The 22,915-nt window shown below is 40.8% G+C and overlaps 1 protein-coding gene across 5 annotated transcripts in view; it reads left to right on the top strand.

Annotated features, from left to right (window-relative positions):
• Window positions 1-2,401: 2,401 nt before the first annotated feature.
• Window positions 2,402-22,915, top strand: part of ENAH (ENAH actin regulator) — a 158,003-nt gene continuing 137,489 nt past the window's right edge. For all 5 annotated transcript variants that reach the window (XM_030812809.1, XM_030812812.1, XM_030812810.1 and 2 more), the window contains exon 1: window positions 2,402-2,824. In XM_030812809.1, the coding sequence (XP_030668669.1) occupies window positions 2,820-2,824 (5 nt within the window). In that variant the 5' untranslated portion in view covers window positions 2,402-2,819. The remainder of the gene's footprint in view (window positions 2,825-22,915) is intronic.

The raw sequence follows: 22,915 nt of genomic DNA on the forward strand, positions 1-22,915 counted from the left end.
AATGGACTAAGGCAAATTGGTGTGACTTCTTTGTGGTCGAATATGTTTTATTAATACTTTTCCAAGATGGTTCAATATGTCTTAATTTTTCCAAGAAAAAAGTCTCCACAGCACATGTTCAAATACTTGAGGTATGTGTTTCAAACTACAGGGAGAAACTTATGTAAGACAATGACCCTCATAGTTGGTAGCTATGATTTTTAATCATGCCTGTTGAACTAATTGATCCAGTTACTTGAGCTCTATGTTTCCCTGTCTCTACTTGCAATATGGCAACTAGGACATTTGACTGGCAAGTTTGTTTTCTCTCCAGTGGTTGGAGATCCTTGAATAAAATGCCCTCTGTAATGGTAAGCTGTAATTAGGTATGTGGGTGGAAATTAGCGTTCTTCAAGTACACCATGTTTAAGGCAAAGGCATCATGCTTTCTACTACCTGAGGCCACCTTGATCCTGTGCCATAGCTCCAGGTCACTGCTTCTATACGGCTGTTGGTCTAAGGCTGCCGGTTCCAAAAAGAAAATAACTCTGTACTGAGCTCTGAAACCAGGAAGTTTTTTTTTATTTTTAAGACGGAGTCTCGCTCTGTCACCTAGGCTGGAGTGCAGTGGTGTGATCTGAGCTCACTACAACCTCCTCTTCCCGGGTTCAAGCGATTCTCTTGACTCAGCCTCCCCAGTAGTTGGGATTACAGGCGTGCACCACCACGCCCGGCTATTTTTTTTTTTTTTTTTTTTGTATTTTTAGTAGAAACAGGGTTTCGCCATGTTGGCCAGGCTGGTCTGGAACTCCTGACCTCAGATGATTCGCCTGCCTCAGCCTCCCGAAGTGCTGGGATTACAGGAGTGAGCCACCGCACCCGGCTGAAACCAGGAAGCTTTTTTTATGGTTAAAAATGGGCTACACAGTTCTATTATAGACAAATCAGGCATTGACCACGGATCACTATAACTTGTCTTTTCATTTGGAAGTGTACATTATTCCAACCTTCCTATCTTTTGAATGGTACCTGCATCTTAAAACAAAACACCAAAAGTTTTGAATGATTCCTGGAGTCATGGTAGGTCCTCCATTTTGGATGAGATCCTTCAGCAGTAGGATCCCTGTAGCAACAACCCTTTTCCATCCTCCTCATCTTTTATACAGAAAGTACATCCCTGTCTTCCGGACTAAAAGGGGGCTGTAATTCGTACAGTTAAAAATTTTATTATTGGATTTGTTTTTAGATTTAAAAAAAACCGAAAACAAAACCTTCAACAACGATCAATTCTGGCTTCCTGGATGCCCTCCTCCCCGACTTGACTTGAAATGAAATTGCCTCGCCAGTATTTTACATCTACTTTTTAAGGGAGGTGACCTCACGACCATTGGGAATGACGAAAAATTTTAAATTATCATTAGTTCCTCTCTCTCCCCGCCCCCTGCCCGGGATTCCCTCTTTGCCAATGACGCTGGAAAGTGGCTCCACTGGCTGCGTTTCTCTTCTTCCACTCTTGCGGCAACACACTGTTCCGCGCGCGTCTCCCGGCGACTGCGTTTCCCTGAGAGTCGGCTGCGTTCGTTTGGGGATGAAGTCATCCCTATACCTAGTGTGCACATCAGCTCGTTCCACCGGCGCAGCACGCTGGGATTCCTCGGGAAGAAAAGGAGCGAAGGGAACAATGATGACCATATTTTCCATTTATATGCCCCTCCTCAACTCCGCAGGAATCGCTGGGCGCAGCCGCGGCGAGGGCGGGCGGTTGGGCTGACCGGGATGCCCCCCGATTCCCTCGTCCCCGTCCTGAGCCCGCAACAGGGCGGGTTGGGCACCCGCCCCGCGCGAGGGCACCCGGCCGCGAGCCGACCCGGAGTCTCCTGGCCCGGCCCTGTGCCCAGTCACGCGTCCAAGCTCCCCACGCCGGTGCCTACGGGTCCGGCGCCTAGGAGGTCTCGGCGCCTCGGTCTACGCACCGCGGCCGTGGGGGAGGCCTCGGAGCTCCCCACGCCTCTGGAGAGCCGGAGGCGACGGGGAGGGGGCCGACGGTCAAGGACAACCGCGGGCGAGGAACCCCGGCCGACAACTGGCGGGAGGTGTTGGGCGGGGGGGTGGCCCGCCCCGAATCCCAGGGGGGTGCAGGGGGCGGGGTAGGGAGGCAACAAAGAGCCTCTCTACGCCGCCGCCGCCGCCGCCGCCGCCGTCGCGCTCGCTCCCTCCCAGCCTCTCTCTCCGCAGTCCGGCGGGGGCCCGGCCGCCGGCGCGGGGGAGCGCGCCCGGCCCCCCGCCTCCCCTTCTCTCCCCTCCCCCCGCACCGCCCCCTCGCCCCCGGGGGAAGGAGGGGAGGAGGGCGGCGCCTGCGTGTTCCTCCGCCGCGCGCCCCGCCTCCTCCCGGGCTCCTCGCGGCGATCCTGACTCTCCTCCCGCGGCTGCAGCAGCTGCCGGTTGCACACGGCCTCGGCGGCGGCGCGGCGAGCGCGGGCCTGTGGAGCGGCGGCCGGGCGCGCGGCCCCGGCGGGCACCCCTCCGAGGGCGGCCGAGGAAGCTCCGGGAGGAGGAGCAGGACCACGAGGAGGTGGGAGGCGGCGGCCGCTTGGGGACCAGCTCCGCGCCTCGGCCTCTCCGCCCCCTCCCCAGCCTTTCTCTCGCCCTCTTCTCCCACACTCCCGGCCGGCGCCTCGGCTTTGTGCGAGGAGATGGTGTAGCCCCCTGGCCGCCGAAGGAGGAGCCGGACACTTGTCTCCGTCTCCGAGCTGCTCCCCACCCCTGGAGGAGAGACCCCCCTCGCCTCGGCGCCTTCTGCGTCTCCCGGCTGGTGGGGAAGCCTCTGCGCCGCCGGCACCATGAGGTGAGGGGCGCGCGGGGCGGGGGCCGGGCGGGCCATTGTGCCGCGGGAGCCGCGACCCCCGTTCTCCTCGAACCCCGCCTTCCCTCTCCCGGCCCGGCGCGTCTCCCCTGGTCTCTGGTCTGTTCCTCCCCCCTCCCCCTTTTGTCCCTTCCAGTTTATCTTTCTTTCTTGGAAACCTCCCCAACCCGTGTGGTTTGGGGGTCTCGCTTCATCGTTCTCTCATTTTTCCTCAAATGCTCTTCTTTCACCCAGGATTTCCCTTCCTAAATTTAATTTGCGCCTGGCTCCCTCCCCCCAGCCTTTGCAAGCGAAACCCGGGAGATGGGGAGGGGTTCGAGAATCGAAGCGTGCATGTTGCTGGGAAACAGGTATTTTCTCGTATATATGTAAAAATTTCATGCACTTCTGCCTCCGAACTCTCGTGTTTAATTAAAAAAGGAAGAAAAGTTTGAAAGGTCTGAAATCTCTGCTGGTAATAAAGTGCCTCTGGTAGGGGTAGGTGAAGGAGCTGTGAAAGGTGAAATTTCACGATGGTGGGGGAAGGGAAAGAACTGATTAGGTTCACGTGGTGGGGGCAGTAAAAGACTGGGATAAGTAAGTTGGTAGGGGTGTGTAAGCGGGGGCGGGGAAGGGATCTGTTTGGAAAGCCTTTTCTCCCCTTCCTCTGTAGCAGCCTGTGTTGCATTGCAGCAGCTGCTTTTTCCCTTTGCTCTGTAATCAATAAAACAGGAGCTAAATTATTTTTGCGGCCCCGAAGAAGAGAATTGAATGTACTGTCGTAAAATATTTTTTAATTGATACGATGAAACATATGGTGTGATATTTTTCTTTATTGTTTCTCAAATTGTGTAGGAGAATAAACCATGATGTGGTGTGTCATTCATTGGAGATTTTTTTTCCAGCCTTTCCTAAACCTGTTTTGTGTCCATAACCTTCTCTTTTCGGATTGGTGCAAGACTTCGTGAGAAATGGGACTTGGTAGACTGAAGGCTGATCCATTCTGCGTTATCATCCTTAAAGGCCTTCCTTTTGGGTTAAACAATTGTGGATAAAGTAAATTACTCCATTTCTCCCTCCTGGAAGAGATAGTCTTACAGTTCATTTGGATTTGAATCTCCTTTGTGTTAAAGATTAATGGCCAACCGTTGCTGAGACCTTTATAATGTAGTACAATGAGATTTGAATGATATAATCTACAAATTCCTTCGCTTTGGCAAGAAAATGTCATGTCATTGGAATTCTTCCTCAATTTCGGTAGTTTCCATTTTAAACTTTGCTTTTCATTTTTTTTTTTCCTATCAAGCAAGGTTGAGCGTGTTTCCATTTTGCTTTTATATATGTATATATATATATATATATGTTGTGATATATCTTTGTTGAATTTTTACTTAGGCTTACTGTGAATTTGAAATTTTTTCTCTGATTCCAAGTTACCTGTATTTATGATGGCCTTAAAGAGTGAGTTTAATGTGGTGTCTCTAGGTGACCGACCCCCTTTCCCTTGATGATTTCACAGAAGTTATTTTCAAGTATAAGCGATCAGTTTAAATAGTAATTATAGCATGCAAACCCAAAAACACAATCTTTGTAAAATATGGCTTGAAAACTTTCAGTCATGTTTGAGCATGACTTTTTTTTTTTAAATCAAGTTACTGATGTTCTTGAAAATTCAGGAACTATAGTATACGTACTGTTATATCTTGTAATATTATATGTTGCTGGTTTCTGTTTTAGAGATCAAATGCTGTAGGGATCTTGCAGACCAGAAGTTATCAGTTGTTTCAAACTTTGGGTAAACTTATCTTAACATTGAGAAATATAAAACAGTGAAAGTTTTTTTTGTGTTTTTTTTTTTTTTTTTTTAAAGATGCAGTCTTGCTTTCTCGCCCAGGCTGGAGTGCAGTGGCGCGATCTCGGCTCACTGCAACCTCCGCCTCCCGGGTTCAAGCGGTACTCCTGCCTCAGCCTCCCGAGTAGCTGGGATTACAGGCGGGTGTCACCACGCCCGGCTAATTTTTTGTATTTTTAGTAGAGACGGGATTTCACCGTGTTAGCCAGGATGGTCTCCATCTCCGGACCTCGTGATCCACCCGCTTCGGCCTCCCAAAGTGCAGGGATTACAGGCGTGAGCCACCGTCCCCGGCCAAAAGTGGGTTATTTTTAAATAAAAACAGGCAGAGTTGTCTAATTCGAAGATTGTGAACTAAAAAAAGTTACCGTTTTGGGTATTCAGTCAAGTTTAATCACTGTCATGTATAGATGTCAGTCACAGGTAAATTATGTCTTCACTTGAAAGTTCCTTTTCTAATAAAAAGTAACTTCTGTTTTTTAAGCTCTTTTCTTGCTCTGTTCCTTATGAAGTGTAGAGAGAGAGGAACCACACTGATGTTTTCCAGTAACGTAAATATAGAACTTGGTACACAGGTCTGAAAAGTTTAAGCAGTCTACAGTAATTTTTTGTAGGCTAATTTTGAATAAGAGCAGGAAAGAGGGTCAGCTTTTCACTTTGGAAGGAACTGGATTATTTGGTAGGTGGTTAGGTAGTACTTAGATTTGCTTAGATACCTGTAAAAGTGAGATTGGTATGGGATAAAATGTTCTTGTGCTGCTTGCAAAAGTCTTTGGGATATTCTTTGGAATATTTCGGTGCTTAAGAAAGTGATTTTCAGGTTATATTAATATATGCTTAGTCTTCATGCTTTCAAGTCCTGTGGGACGTTAATGTTAGTCTTTTAAGTTGAGTCCTTTTTGGTTATATTAAGAGGTAGTTCTGATGTTTCAAAGGCCATCCAGAAATAGGAATGCCTGAACAGGAATTTCCAATTAAGTCGGTCAGAATCCTGAACGGAGGATATAATGAATATATTATGGTATAAATATTAGTGATATCTGTCAGATGACTTTAATTTTAGGAATAGCATGCTCACTGTGTATAATCTTATACAGAAGAGAACTGAATAATAGTTTATGTTCCTGAAACAGTCATAGGCATTTTATGAGTAAAATGCAGTATATAGATTTACTTGTTAATATTTTGCTTAAAGATGAGCATTTAAAAAATGAAAAAGCATATTACTTATACAGGACAGTGGAAAGGTTGAGACCAAAAAGCTGGTACTTTTTAGTGTCCTGTATGACTGTTTAGTTCTATTCTTATTTTTCATTTATGCAATGTTTCAAAAGTGTAAGATGCTTTATGATTAAAGTGTGCATGTATGTATGTGAATGCGTGTGTATGCATGTACAGTGTGTGCCTTTTAAGTGCATTTTTAAAATTAGTTGGTTCGTTACTTAAGATTTCTTTTCTTTCTTTTTTTTTTTTTTTTTAACTGAAAGAGGAGCTTGTCTGATCTAAAATAGTTGCATGTAGCCTAGTGGCTAAGGAGAGCTCAGAAGATTTTGTATTTACGTTCTTGGATCCGTATTAAAATAGTCCAGGCTTCCACTTGCTACTCTGACTTTCTCATATAAAAAGGTGTAATAGGGTTATGAGGATTTGTCCAAGCCATTTACTAGCTGGGTGACCTTGAACAATCGATTACATTATTTCACTGATGCATTTTTTAAAAATATGTAAAAATAGAGATAATTCTTAACTGAGTAGTGAGGATCAAATGATAATAGAAGGTACTTTATACACTGGTAAGCCTTAAATTTATGTTACTCCTCCTATTTCCAGGCCTATTTCTATGTTAGACTAGTTGGGTAAACTTCTGGGCAATAGGCTCTACCTTGTGACCTTATTTAGCTCAAGGATGTCAAAAAGACCACATTTTTCTTATTTTATAGATGAGGAAGCTGTTTCCTTCTTGTGTGTTTCCTTCCTTAGGGTCTTTGAAGTATCTTCATTTGTGGTAATCATAAATTTTATATACATTTTAGAGTGTGGTACAATCAAGGGTCAGAAGATCCAGGTTTTATATGCTGACCTGTTAATTGAGTAAACTGGTAAAAAAAAAAAAAAAAGAATCTTATATTTCACAGGATTGTTTTGTGAAGTGTCAAGTGAGATATCCATGAAAGGATACAAATAGTAGTCTCTTTGTTCCCATGGGTCTTCATTTATACTTGTAGCTGTTGGATGTGTGACTTTCCCACAGAGGTTTATTTTAGGAGCAAGAGCCAAATCTTCATTTTTTGAATGTCAGTATTGTAGGAATTTACTAAGTGAATAAATCTTGAATAAGAGTGTGGATTAATAGAGAAAATTCACCAAAGTTTATTCAGTATTCAAGGTGTTGGATACCTTGTTGGCCCAGTTGGATTAAGCAAAATAACTATAGAGGCACCATTTGGCTGGTATAGAAGAAATTACATACTGAATAGGTTTTGGTGATTTATCTTACAGAAGTCTTAAAACGGGTGATTGTATAACTTGTAAAACATCTAGTCATTATCATGAGTGTAAGAAAGATTTGAAAAACTGTGATTTCAATTTTTATATGGTTGTAGGGGAGTAAAAGGGTACTTAAACCTTACTTGTGCCAACTTAAAGTTGTCTTTTCCTCTTTTTTCTCCCCCTTGTTTGAAATTGATGAATGGAATTGAGTGGAAGTAAAAGTTAGAGAATATGAGCTGAGGCTGTACTTCAGTGGATGCTTCTTCAGATAAGGGTTTACGAAATTTTCCCGACTAGAAACGAAGGGGATTCCTTGTCAGACCTGGGATATAGTCCTTGACTTGCCCCTAACATGCTCCCCCAACCCCCTTGTCCCCCACTATTCCTGTGTGTTCCAGTGCACTTTACATGTTTTTTTGCTATTGCATTTATTCTGTTTTATAATTATGTGGTTCTTTTTGTCCCTCTTCATTGTAAGTTCCTTGAAGACAGGGACTGCATTTTTATATTCATGGTACTAGCAAAATACTTGGCAAATAGTGGGTGGCTTGTGTAAGTGTTTGACTTTGACTGCGTTGTTCTTTTATAGAATCTATTCACTAACAGTCCCATTTTTGGAATACCTGTAGTGTTCTAGAAGCTCTACTGGATATTGTAGGGTGTAGTGTAGTATTTGGTGGATACTAAATGTTAATAACATAATTTAATTAAGCAAGCAAAAACTCACATCCTGACTCCAGGAATAGGTGTAGAATTTGGTTTTCTTTCGTTCTTTTTTTAAATTTTAATTTAATTTTTATTTTTTAGACATATGATCTTGCTATGTTGACCAGGCAGGTTTTGAAGTCACCTGGCCAGAATTTATTTCTTATTTTAACACAGAGCTCAGAAGTGGCTACAAGTGTCAGGATTGTCTAAATTCTAAGCCCTTTGGAGGATACCATGTTTAATTGACTTTATGATTAAATTCTGAATTACTGAAAGGGCCATCAATCTGTTTTTAAGTCTCTTTGACCAAATAACTTGTAAATATTTTCAAGTAACAAGCATATGCATCTCTATTGGTTTAATTTATTTTTACCCCATTTAGTGCTTGCTTTGTTTTGATTCTTTTTTGTTTTTGTTTTTTGAGATGGAGTCTCACTCTTGCCCAGGCTGGAGTGCAGTGGCGTGATCTGCGCTCTCTGCAACTTCCGCCTCCCAGGTTCAAGCAATTCTCCAGCCTCAGCCTCCCGAGTAGCTGGGACTACAGGCGTGTGCCACCACACCCAGCTAATTTTTTGTATTTTTAGTAGAGATTGGGTTTCACCATGTTAGCCAGGATGGTCTCAATCTCCTGACCTCGTGATGTGCCCGCTTCAGCCTCCCAAAGTGCTGGGATTACAGGCGTGAGCCACTGTGCCCAGCCCTGCTTTGTTTTGATTCTTATCAGTGCTTCAAATACCAATCATTGGGTAGTGCATGATACTCTTGAGTATTAGTTAGTGTGGGCTGCCATAACGAAATACCATAGACCAGGTGGCTTAAACAACAGAAATTTATTTTTTATTTTTATTTATTTATTTTTTTGAGACAAGCTCTGTCGCCCAGGCCGGACGGAGTACAGTGGTGCGATCTCGGCTTATTGCAAGCTCCGCCTCCTGGGTTCACACCATTCTCCTTCCTCAGCCTCCTGAGCAGCTGGGACCACAGGCGCCTGCCACCACGCCCAGCTAATTTTTTTGTATTTTTCAGTAGAGACGAGGTTTCACCGTGTTAGCCAGGATGGTCTCAGTCTCCTGACCTCGTGGGATTACAGGTGGGAGCCACGGCGCCCGGCCTGGATATTTATTTTAAGGTTCTGGAGGCTGGAGGTCAGAGATCAGGTTGCCAGTGTGGATGGGTTTTGGTGAGGGTTCCCTTCCTGGCTTGCAGAAGATATCCTTCTCTCTGTGTCCTCACATGGTAGGGTGGGTATGGGAATCCTGGGGTCGGGGAGATGGGGGATGGATTTCTCTCTTCTCCTCATTTCATAAGGCCACTAATCCTATTGAATTAGGGCCCTACGCTTATAACTTAATTTAACATTAGTTACCTCCTAAAAGCCCTTTTTCCAAATATAGTCACATTGAGGGTTAGGGTATTAACATATAAATTTTAGGGGAACACAGTTCAGTCCATAGCAGAAGATAACTACATTTTTTAAATTTTTTTTGTCAGCACGTACAACTTTGGAAGAAAATAATTTGTTTAATGTTTAAGTGAATTTTAGATAAGTTTTGTTTTAAGTAACCAGAAATCGTTTACTAAAGAAGATAAATTAGGGGAGTTGATTGATTTATACAAGATATCTGTTAAATTTTCTAGAAATATCTTTATATTGGGAAGCTTCTATTTTACAATGATTTAAGTAAGTTTTATTAACAGGCAACTTTTCCAAAGACTACTTTGGGTATGAGGCAATGTACGTATATCTAAGTGTAGAGATTGAATGGTGTAGGGTAGAGAGGACAGGCTTTGAAGTTAACTCTGGGTTTGACCCTAGTTTCACATTTACTAAGTAATTTATTTTTGAGTGGGTTATAAACATTTTTTGGGATCGAATTTGTTATGTAAAATAGAGATACTTTGTGAATTATAGAGTTGTTGGGAAAATTAAATAAAATTCTAGCATAACACTTGGCACACAAAATGAGCTTGATAAGAGTAAATCCCCTACTTCTATGAAAGTCTGACATCTCTTAAGTTTATGTTAAGAATGTGAAAAACCATGTAAAATGGTGCAGCTGCTTTAGAAAACAGTTTGGCAGGTCCTCAAAAAGTTAAACATAGAGTTATCATATGACCCAGCAATTCCATTCCTAGAAATGAAAACATTTGTCCACAGAAAAACTTGTACACAAATGTTTATAGTATCGTTATCCATAATAGCCAAAAAGCAGAAATAACCCAGATGTGTCTCAGTTCATGAATAGATCATCAAAATGTGGTATGTCCATACAACAGAATAATATTTGGCCATCAAAAGGAATGGAGTTGTGATACATGCCACAGCATAGATGGAAGTGTTATGCTAAGTGAAATAAGCCAGACACAAAAGGCGATATATGCCATGATTCCATTTATATGAAATGTCCAGAATAGGCAGATCTATATAATAACACCAGAAGAAGATCTCATTTGCTTTTTACATGAGTTGTTTCTGACATTTTTATTACTTTGGATTAGTATTTTAAATTGACATCTTCATGCTATTTAAAGAAGAGAGATTGAAGATAGAACCACTGGACATTTCTCTGTAGGGAAACAAGCAGGTGGGAGTGCTAAGGTGGAAACCTTGGTAGTGGAGCCTTTGAAAGGCCTGAACACATTTTGGAGCTGTATCTTCGTGCTAAGGAGACAGCCAGGGATCTCTTTGGTAGGCCTGTTGTAAGTAAGAATGACTAAAGTCACCAGTAAAATGTGATGAAGCAAATCCATCAGAATCTTCAGAAAACTTAAATCTGGGTGGTGATTTTCTGGGGTTTGTTTGCAGTAGTCTCAAATACCAAAAGTTTTGTCTTTGGGGAATGAGGTAATCATGATATTTTTAAATAAACTGAGCCCTTTTCCAGTGGTAAAGCCCTTATAGAACATCTGGTCTTGGTAAGAATACATCTGATGATGTGAAATCAAAATGACTACCTTTAACTGTGCCTTAGAGGTCCTCAGTCTTCTGTCCTTTTTGGTATCTGTTATATTTGCAACTTGGCAGGGGGGATCTCTATAAAGAACCAAGAACATAAGTAAAATAAAATGAATAGCTCTTTAGGTCAAATCTCAAGGGAGTCCAAATTGCTCCTTTTACAGTTCAGTGAAGGGATCTCTTTATGCAGGCTTAATAATTATTAAATACTGGTTATTTGAATATCTGCTTTGTTCTGCAGTCTTTCTCCTCCTCCCCCAAATTCTCATGTTAGACTGATATTGCAAGCAAAATTGTGACTGTTCAGTTTTTAACAATTTAAGATTTATGTATCTTAAGTTTTCATTTAAAACTTTTACTTACAGTCTACTTAATTGTGGTCTTTGCAGTATTTTCAGAAAAATAAATCAATTACTGTTGTCCATATGTCTGGTCAGTATTTTTTTAAATTACTTTTTTCCTTCCATTGTAAAGTAGTACAGATTTTGAACAGATTTTAGAAGGCATGGAAAGTATAAAACATTTATTTATGAAATGTTAAATCCAAGCCATCTAGTATTTTAATATTTTAATGTGTAAATTTCTAAACTTTTTGTAGTGCATTTGCAGCCATCATTGTGCATGTGCATATGATTATATATAAAAAGATTATACTATTTAAAAATGGAATTATACTATATTTGTATTGTGTATTTTGTAGCTCGTCCCTTTCCATATTTATAATGTCTATACTTTTTACATTTTATTATTTTTATATTTTAAATAGGGTCTTAAAGTGTCACCCAGGCTGGAGTGCAGTGGTGCAATCATAGCTTACTGCAGCCTTGAACTCCTGGGCTCAAGCGATCCTCCCATCTCAGCCTCCTGAGTAGCTGAGACTACAGATGTGCGCCACCATGCCCTCTAATTGTTAGATTTTTGTGTAGAGACAAGGTCTTGCTATGTTGCCCAGGCTGGTCTTGAACTCCTGGCCTCAAGTCATCCTCCTGCTTCAGCCTCCCAAAGCACTCGGATTACAGGCATGAGCTGCTGTGTCCAGCCAGTAATTCTTGTTCCTAACTATATAGCTACGTAACTTTAAGTGACTACATAATATTCCATTGCTTTGGATGGATGACTTTGTCTGCGTAAATCTTAAAGATGGACTTTTAGATTTGTTCCGTTATTTTTGTTATTATAAAAAACACTGCTGTGAACATCTTTGGTTATATGTCTTTGTGTACATATCTGATACTGTTTTAGGATACATTCCTAGAAGTAAAATCAAGAAGTAGTGCTGTTTTTTTTTTTTTGTTTCTTTACTTTTCTGTATCCCGTCTATCATTGTCCTACCAGGTCACCGTCACTTGCTTCTCTCCATCTCACTGCCTCAAGTCCAGGCCACTGTTATCTCTTACCTGAACTATTAGCGTTTCCTCATTTCCATTCGTGTCCCCTATTCTTCATGCATCACTCAGAATACTCTTAAAGTGGAAATCAGGTATTGTCATTTCCCATCTAAAGCCTCCGATGGCATCTTAGACTAAAACCCAATTAGTCATAAAACCAAAATTATTAAGGTCTGGCATGACCTGGCTGCGCATTCCAAGTTCCCAGCACAGACTTCTGTGAGTATGCAGTAAGTATTTAAGTGAATAATAAAGAAAATGACTAAAGGGAGTTGTATCAGTTTTTGATACACATTACCAGATAAGCAAGAGTAGATGAGATTTCTAGTTACCCCACATTCTGGCCAGCTCAGGCCATTATTGGTCTTTTAATCTTTGCCAATGTGATAGGCAAAAGGTGTTATCTCATTGGTTTAATTTGTATTTCTTTGATTACTTGTAGGGTCTCTGTTTATTGGGCATCTTTATTTTTGTGTGGATGTCTGTTCATATGCTTTTTCTATTTTCCCAATGAGATGTGTAGTTTTTCTTCTAATGATTTATAATAGGATATTAACTCTTCATAGTGCATATACATATATCATATCTGAGATCTACTGCTGTTTAACAAAGCATCTCAAAGCCTAGTAAAACTGTCACTCGGGCTGGAGTGCAGTGGTACAGTCATAGCTTACTGCAACCTTGAACTCCTGGGCTCAAGTGATCCTCCCACCTCAGTTTCCTGAGTAGCTGAGACTACAGATGTGCTATGGATTGGCTGGGCAGCTCTTCTTACCTGGACTCATTCGTGTGTTTTCCTTCACTTAGGTTCATCTGGTGTGTCTATCCCATCCCTCTGCCTCATCGCTCGCTTAACAGTAGCAGCCTCCTCCTCATGACAGCGTGCCCTAGTATGAAAGCTCTTATCAAACCTCAGCTTGCATCCTGTTTGCTTATGTTTCTTTGGCCAAAACAAGTCATATGGTCAAGCCCAAAGTCAGTGGGGGAGGAGATTACACAAGGACAGATCAAGAGGTGCGATTCATTGGTGGTCATAATGTAAACTTTACTATATGTATCTTCTTCTTTTTTTTTTTTTTTTTTTTTTTTTTTTTGAGATGGAGTCTCACTCTTTCTTGCCCAGGCTGGAGTGTGTGCAGTCATGTGATCTCGGCTCACTGCAACCTCTGCCTCCTGGGTTCAAACAGTCCTCCCATCTCGATCTCCTGAGTAGCTAGGATTACAGGCGTGCATCACCATGCCTGGCTAATTTTTTTTGTATTTATTCTTATTTTTATTTTTGAGACGGAGTCTTGCTGTGTCCCCCAGGCCGGAGTGCAGTGGTGCAGTCTTTGCTTACTGAAACCTCTGCTTCCTGGGTTCAAGTGATTCTCCTGCCTCAGCCTCCCAAGTAGCTGGAATTACAGATGCACGAGACCATGCCCAGGTAATTTTTGTACTTTCAGTAGAGACACGGTTTCACCATGTTGGCCAGGCTGGTCTCCAACTCCTGACCTTAAGTGATCCGCCTGCCTTGGCCTCCCAAAGTGCTGGGATTACAGGTGTGAGCCACGGTGTCCAGCTTTTTTTGTGTTTTTAGTAGAGATGGGGTTTCATCATGTTGGCCAGGCTGGTCTCGAACTCCTGACTTCACCTGATCTGCCCGCCTCAGCCTCCCAAAGTCCTAGGATTACAAACATGAGCCACCATGTTCAGCCTTGTATCTTCTGTAATACTGAGTTTTCCATTCTTTTTTCCTCCATATATTAAGATTTAAAATTTTATCTTTAGTGAAGTGTGCAGCAACTCATTGGTTTCTTTTTTTTAATTAAAAACTTCTTTTCTTTTTTTTTAGAGATGGAGTCTTGCTGTGTTGCTCAAGTTAGTCTTCAACTCTTGGCCTTGAGTGATCTGCTTGTCTTGACCTCCCAAAGTGCTGGGATTACTGAATCACAGTGCTTGGCTTAGTTTCTAGTTTAATAGGTTTGACATGGTATCTTTAAAAAAATTCTTACATGTTTAGAAGTTAAATCCATACTTTTTTACTATATAGACATCATATAAAAGCATATATAATATACTTTTAGCTTTTTTTTTAATCATAAGTACATTTGTTCTCATTTTTCTTTGTCTTAATTTTATTTAAAATGTATGTACTTGTATTTGGCCGGGTGTGGTGGCTCATGCCTGTAATCCCAGCACTTTGGGAGGCTGAGGCGGGCGGATCATGAGGTCAGGAGATTGAGACCATCCTGGCTAACATGGTGAAACCCCGTCTCTACTAAAAATACAAAAAATTAGTCAGGCGTGGTGGCAGGTACCTGTAGTCCCAGCTACTTGGTAGGCTGAGGCAGGAGAATGGCGTCAACCCAGGAGGCAGAGCTTGCAGTGAGCTGAGATGGCGCCACTGCACTCCAGCCTGGGCGACAGAGCGAGACTCTGTCTCAAAAAAAAAAAAAAAAAAAAGTATGTACTTGTATTTAAACCGTAAAGCTTGTGTTTTTAAAAATGTTTTTCCTTTGCTAATTAACTTAATTTCAGTGTTGGCATTTATATTCTTCAGTTTTCTTAGAGTTTTTTTGTTTTTTTTTTTTGAGACGGAGTCTCGCTCTGTCGCCCAGGCTGGAGTGCAGTGGCGCAATCTCGGCTCACTGCAAGCTCCGCCTCCCGGGTTCACCCCATTCTCCTGCCTCAGCCTCTCCGAGTAGCTGGGACTACAGGCGCCCGCCACCACGCCCGGCTAATTTTTTTTTTGTATTTTTAGTAGAGACGGGTTTTCACCGTCGTCTTGATCTCCTGACCTCGTGATCCGCCTGCCTCGGCCTCCCAAAGTGCTGGGATTACAAGAGTGAGCCACTGCGCCCGACCTAGAGTTTAAAAAAAATGTAATCGCTGTTATTGAGTACTACTGTTTGAAACCTTTATTAACTCATTTAACACTGATAGAACTGTTATCTCCATTTTATAGATGAGGAAATTAAGCCACAGAGAGTTAAGTGACTTGCCCAGGGTCACCCAGTTAGTAGACAGTGGAACTGGGATTCCATCTCAGGCAGTCTGGTTCCAGAGCCCATGGTTTTTAACCAGTAAGCTCTTATACATAACTCCTTATAATGGTTAACTTTTGAACTGAAGCTTATATTTGAATTTTCCAAATGTTAATGTGTGGATGAGTAATTTATTTTTCCTTGTGATTTCATTGTTTAGGGGGTCTTTATTTTCTGAAAATAATAGGCATAAGAACAAGATCTTGTAGGATGAATTGACCTAGAACATTTCAGAGATAATAGTACATAGTTGGGGTGGGGAGAAAAGGCTTTATTTGGGTTTAATCTTGAAAAATGAAACAAAATTATGAAAACATTCATGTTATGGTTGCAACTATGTGTTAAATTATTAGAATGAAAGAAGAATGAATCAAGTGTTGGTTGCTTAAAAAATTTTACTTATTTTTTCTGAGAAAATTGTAAGATCACATGAAACTATCCATGTTATGATGGACTTTTGCAGTATGATCATAAAGACAGTCCTTTTTGCCAAAATATTCAAGGGCTTTGTTAGTTTTCCTAACTTTACTTTGATTTTCAGATTTTCTTTTGACCTCCTGGTAATCTCATCTTTGTTAGTTCTCCAGTTATTAATTTACAATCTGTTAAAATGCTTTCAGCTCCAAGTAACTGTTTAAGTAAGACTTAAAGTGCTTAAATATTGAGAAAATTTATCTCATATAATTAGAGGTCCAGAGGTAGGATAGGCTTCACACAAACTAGTCAGTGGGTCACTGATGTCTTTGAGGACACAGGTACATTTTACCATCTTTGGTGTTCACTCATCTTTATATTGGTAACAAGTAGACCATAGGGCTTCCAGGATTCATATTCAGACCCAGTAATTCTTGGAGGAAGTAGGACCATCCTTCTTGTGTGTGTGTGTGTTTTTTTAATCCCACTGTAGTCCATTTTGTGCTGCTGTAACAGATACCACAGACTGGGTAATTTATAAAGGAAAGAGATTATGTGGTTCACAGTTCTGCAGGCTGAGAAGTCCAAGATCAAGGGGTTGCATCTGGTGAGGGCCTTCTCGCTGTCTCATAACATGGTGGAAGGCATCACACAGCAAGATGGTGTATGCTGAAAACAAAAAAGAGGTTGAATTCCTGTGGTAACTAACCCACTCCCATCATAATGGTATTAATCGATTGATGGGGGTGGAATGCCCATGGCCGAATCACTTCTTAGTACTGTTACAGTTAAATTTCAACACGAGTTTCAAGATTCAAACCACAACAACTCTCTTAAGGTATCATTTACATATAGCTAAATGCATAAATCATGTATACATATAGCTTGGTAAATTTTTACTATGTATACATACCTGTGTAGCCACCAACCAGATCTGGATATAGAACACACTTAGGCCATTAAGTTCCCTCATGCCCCTTCCCAGTCAGTATCTTTCCAAATACTCATTTTTTTCAGTTGCTTTGTAAAGAGTTTTCATCATTTTCAGTGACTTCATAAAGGCCTACATCTTTTAGAATGTTTGCACTTTCACTTTGTAGATGATATGCATTGTGTTGCTTTGTAATTGAAATAACCTGTCAATCATTGAGAGACTGACAGGGTGAAGGTGAAATGGCGTGACATAGAGGCTAATGCTGCTTTGGGAGGGATGTTTAATGGGGACTGATACAATAAATGTTTAGTTCATTAGTGGATATTTTTGTGTTAATACTTTTGCTTCCCTGGCAACTTCTGTGTCTGATAATGAACTTTCATTTTAAGACCCTTGTACCTATTTTGTTCTGTATTACATTTTTACATATATGTTGTTCTAGATTCTCTAATTTATTGCATTGGTCTATTACTCCTATGCAATCTGTTAGCTGTGAGCCATTAGGTCTTTATGAAATTTAGATTTGATCAGCTCAGCCTTGAGTCTGAACTACTTCAGTGCCTTCCCATTGCTCTTGGAATTAAGACCAAGCTCCACCAAGCTCCTCCTCATTATCCTAAGTCCTGCATGATTTTACTTTCTCAGTGATTCCAAAGTAAGTAAAATGACCCAATAAGAAAAATCCTCAACAATAATTTACAAAAAAGTAAAAATGTGCATAGGTATGACCCATTACCTTAGACTTACAGTTTAGTGGGGGAGGAGGCATTAATTTTCAAGAGCTGGCAGAGCACAGTGGCTCATGCCCGTAATCCCAGCAGTTTGGGAGGCCGAGGTGGGTGGATCAGTTGAGCCCAGGAGTTCAAGACCAGCTTAGGCAACATGGTCTATCTCTACAAAAAATACAAAAAATAATATTAGTCCTAGCTATACTCAGGAGGTTGAGGTAGGATGATCACTTGAGCCCAGAAGGTTTAGGCTGCTTTTTTTTTCAAGGTGTTTGCATTTTGGGGTTAGTTAGTTAAGTTTAATAGAATCAGCATTGACTTCAAAGCCATTCTGCTATTTACTGGCTGTGAGACCTTGACTTTCCCAACCTTAATTTCTTTTTCTGTAAAAGGGGATTAATAATTCATTGCCTTGTTTTGAGATTTGCCATAATATAGTTAGAGTTTTTATGGATTGGGCATATTCTGTTTATTGTTTTCTTTGTGTTGTACCATGAGATTAAAACAAAAAATAAAATTCAAGCTTCTGAATGCTGTTTTGCCTTTTTTCCTTCTTGCTTGCTTGTTTTTTCTTGTTTTGAGACAGGGCCTGACTCTGTTACACAGGCTGAAATGCAGTGGCACAATCATAGCTCACTGCAACCTGGAACTCCTGGGCTCGAGCCATCCTTGCACCTCGGCTTCCTGAGTAGCTGGGACTATAGGCACCTGCCATCACACCCCAGTGTGCCTTTTTTAACTTTTAATATGAAAGTTTCTGTTTTTTAGGTACTCTGCAAGCAAATAGCCAGTTAAATTCTTAGAGTACCTGTATTTCAAAATGATGTTTATAATTTAAGATGAATATTTAAATTAAAAACTAGCACTCAGACATAGAATGGTTATTTGCATTACTTACAAGTTCTCCCCCTAGATCTGTCACCCTACCTTCCCTTCATAATGTGTGGTTCCCATGTGGTCAGCCATCCTATCTAAACTTTCTCCTGGAAAAAAAAAGGCCATCCACGGTGGCTCACGCCTGTAATCCCAGCACTTTGGGAGGCTGAGGTGGGTGGATCATTCGAGGCCAGGAGTTCTAGACCAGCCTGGCTAACTGGTGAAACCCCGTCTCTACTAAAAATACAAAAATTAGCTGGGCATGATGGTGCATGCCTATAATCCCAGCTACTCGGGAGGCTGAGGCATGAGAATAGTTAGAACGTGGGAGACAGAGGTTGCAGTGAGCAGAGATTGCACCACTTCACTCCAGCCTGGGTGACAGAGTGAGACCCTGTCTCACACCAAGCAACAACAACAGAAAACAAAAAACAATCTACTGAAAAAAACCTTCCCCTGCACCCTGGGGCACACAGAAGAGATGTCTTAACTTGGCATTCAGGGCCCTCGAGAAACAGTTCAGCAGTGCCTTTCAATACTCGCTATGTGAATTCACTTCAGAATACTCGTTTATTGTTTTCCAAAGGTACCAGTGAAGTTTTGGTTTCATTACTTTTATTCTCTGTCTTCTGGAAAGCTGCCTTCTCTGTGCTCACGTCAATCTCATTCTTGCTTTAGTTTCCTCTTCTGGTTTGTCTTTAGTGATCGTTTCAGGCTGAGTCTCTCTCTTTTCATAGTCTCTGTTGACTAGCTCTTTTGGTATGTCATACATACATTTTTCCCTTAAAAAAATGGAGTATCAGCTCATGACACATCTCTCTGAACACTTTATATCATGCTGGGTTTAATGAGACACTTTTAATAACTTTTGAATAAATTAAAAAACTAAAGTCATGACTATTGATTGTTTTCGGCCTTCTCATTTTATTCTTTATTTGTTGTAGAGATGAGGGTCTTGCTGTGTTGCCCAGGTTGGTCTCAAATCCCTGGCTTCTAGCGATCCTCCCACCTCAGTCTTCCAATGTGCTGGAATTATGGCTGTGAGTCACTGCACCCTCATTTTATTCTTTAGCTAAATCATCTGATTTTTAATAAAGGTATTGGGACAGTACTTTAAACAATTTTATATTGTACATAGTATGTTTTGGTAAGTGACAAAGTGAAGATGTCATAGTATAACATTTTAACCAAAATTTTCAGTATGTACTGGAAAATGTAAAGGCAAGACATCAAATATATTTGGTTTTATTTTTCCTGCCTGGAAATGCTATACAAAATAAGAATCTTGTCACCCAATCAGCAATTCTGTTTCCCTTTAACATACTGACTGTTAGTTTTTTCTGTGTCTGTAAAAAGTTACTAAAATTAGAAACTAATACAGTAAGGGCTTTACAAAAACTTTATAAGTACATAAATTTATGCAGATCCTGGGTACACTTCTGAGGTAGGCAGTTAATTTTTTGTGACCTCCACATCTACTCTTCCCGTGTTTTCATAAATGCTCCCATCATTATCAGCCAGCGTTCTCCAGAGAAACAGAACCAGTATTTGTTTATTTAAAGGAATTGGTTTACATGATGATGGGAGCTGGTAAGTCTGAAATTTGTAAGGCCAACAGGCAGGCTGGAAACTCAGGCAAGAATTGATGTTGCATCTCGAGTCTGAAATTTGCAGAGCAGGTCAGTAAACTGGAAACTCAAACAGGAGGATTTCTGTGTTACAGTTTTGAGGCAGAATTGCATTCTCTGGCTTGGGTTTGCTGGCAGTCTTTGGCATTCCTGGGCTTGTAGGTCCATCACTTCAGTCTCATGCTTCTGCAGTCACATGGCTGTCTTTTCCTGTCTTTCTTCAGTTGATGTTTTCCTCCTCTTATGAAGACACCAGCCATATTGGATTAAGGGGTCCACTCTACTCCGGTATGACCTCATCTTAACTAATTACATCGGCAAAGACCCTGCTTGTAAAAGAGGTCACATAGTGATGTCCTGAGGGTTAGGACTTCAACATCAACCTCTTGCCTGAGTTTCCTCTTTGAGTATGGACCACAATGACCTCATTCATCTCTCTCATTAGTCAGATGAACTAATTGTCTCAGATGACAGATACAGAGGGAGACATGCATGCACACATTAAAAATAAATATATGCAAAGATTCCACAGTAAAGCAGCTCTAGAGCTAATGAACGAATTCAGCAAAGTTGCAGGGTACAAGATCATCACACAAAAACCAGTTATTTCTATACACCTACAATGAACAACTGAAAAAAATTAAACCAATTTCAGGCTAGGTGTGGTAGCTTGTGCCTGTAATTCCCAGCACTTTGGGAGGCTATGATGGGAGGATCACTTGAGGCCAGGAATTTGAGACCAGCCTGGGCAACATAGACTGTCTCTTTAAAAATAAATTTTATATAAAAACAATTTCATTTACAGTAGCATCTAAAGAAATAAACACCTAGAAATAAATTTAACCAAGAAAGTAAAAGACTTGTACACTGAAACTATAAAATATTGCTGAAAGAAAAGACTTCAATAAATAAAAAGACTTTGTCTTCATGAATTTGATATTGACTTGATACTGTTAAGACTTTATTTGATAAGACTTGATATTGTTAAGGTGACAGTACTACCTAAATTGATATGCAGACACAATGTAATCCTTATCAAAATCCCAATGGCGTTTTTTGCAAAAATAATTCATGTGGAATTTCAAGGGACCCCAAATAGCCAAAATAATCTTGGGAAAGAACCAAGTTGGAGGAGACACTTCCTGATTTCAAAACGTAACTTTGCAGTTACAGTAATCAAAACAGGTAAAGGCATAGTAAGGAGAGACCTATAGACCAGTGAATAGAATAGAGAGCCCAATAAACCCTCACATTCAATAGATTTTTGATGACGGTGACAAGAACTTTCTCCTGAGAGAAGGGATAATCTTTTCAAATGATGCTAGGGAAATGATATTCCCACGTCTTTTCAAAGAGAGTTTAGTGTTTTTTTCTTAAAACATCAGTGCCTACTTTCAGAGTTTCTCAACCTCAACACTATTGATGTTTGGGGCCAGATAATTCCCTGTTACAGGGTTGTACTGTGAATTGTGGGATGTTTAGCAGTATCCCTAGTTTGTACCCACCAAATAGCAGTAGCACACCCCTTAACCTTTCTCTCCCAGAGGAGACAACCAGAATGTCTCTACACACTGCCAGATGTTTATGAGGGCTAAAATCACTCTTGAAGAACCTCTTTAAATTCTGTAACATGTCAGCAACTACTATATAAGTTACACATTTAAAAAAATATGTTCAACATATTTTAAAGTCTTAAATGCTTTATGTTTAAATGAGATGAGGTGGCTTTCTTGCTGTTTCCTACTTTTATTACAAAATGCACATATCTGTTTGGTTGCTTAGACTTTAATAGGCTAGCCTAGTACACCAGCCACAATTTATAAGCAGTTTCAAGAAAGAAAATCAGTTTGTATCCTAAAAATCATAAGCTCATTTATAAATTGGAACTGACTGAAGAAAACAAATCAGCTTTTGAATTTTAACATGGTGAAATGGAAAAAAAAAAAACACTTTTGAAGAAGTTGAGGTACTTCATTGTTAATTTATTGCAAGTACTTAAAATAAACTTATTTTTAAAGATTAGGTTTTGAGTTCCAAAGACCTGATATTAAATGTCCTTACTAATCCAGAGGGCTGATAGCTGAATATCCAAAACATGCCTGCCACAGGTTATAAGTCCTTCACCACAGACCAGAGCATCTCTGAGGCTAACCTTTGGGTAGTGTTTGTTCACATCTGGTGCAAATTAAGTGGTCTAACCAATTATATATGATAACTTTGATAAGTAATATTAATAGATATTATTTGTTGAATATTTAAAGATAGGCCAGGCAACTTCACATGGATCATTTCATTTAATGGATTTGAATAAGCCATGAGATTCATGTTGTCATTGCTATTTTATAGTGTAGGAAACCAAGGCTTAGGATACTTAAGTATCCTTGGCTGAAGTCATACAGTAGATAAATGACAGCTGAAATTCAGATCTAAGTCCTGCATAACTCCAAAGTCCTTGCTCTTAATACTTTCTGTAGCCTCTTATTATTTTACCTTTCAATGCTGTTTCTCAAATTTCATTTTTCATCCTTAAGATCACATCCAATGCTGTCTCAAGTCTCATGTTGGAGTTTGTGTTGGAAGCAGTAGGAAATATGGCAGTTGGGCTGGGGTGTTTAAGACTTTGAGTGACAGTTGGCCGGGTGTGGTGGCTCACGCCTGTAATCCCAGCACTTCGGGAGGCAGAGGCAGGCGGATCACGAGGTCAGGAGATCAAGACCATCCTGGCTAACATGGTGAAACCCCGTCTCTACTAAAAGTACAAAAAAAAAAAAAAAAAATTAGCCAGGCGTGGTGGCAGGTGCCTGTAGTCCCAGCTATTCAGGAGGCTGAGGCAGGAGAATGGCGTGAACCCAGGAGGCGGAGCTTACAGTGAGCCGAGATTGCGCCACTGCACTTCAGCCCGGGTGCTGGGTGACAGAGCGAGACTCCATCTCAAAAAAAAAAAAAACAAAAAAAACTTTGACAGTTAAGGAACAGACCTAACATGCCACATACTTCCTGTACATTATGTCTTCCAGTCCGTAAGCCACCATACAGGGCACATATCTTCATTAATGTCAAGCCTGCTTGGTTAGTAAGTAGTAGCACCTAGACC

The sequence above is a fragment of the Nomascus leucogenys genome, chromosome 5, assembly GCF_006542625.1.
Source record: "Nomascus leucogenys isolate Asia chromosome 5, Asia_NLE_v1, whole genome shotgun sequence".
NCBI lineage: Eukaryota > Metazoa > Chordata > Mammalia > Primates > Hylobatidae > Nomascus > Nomascus leucogenys.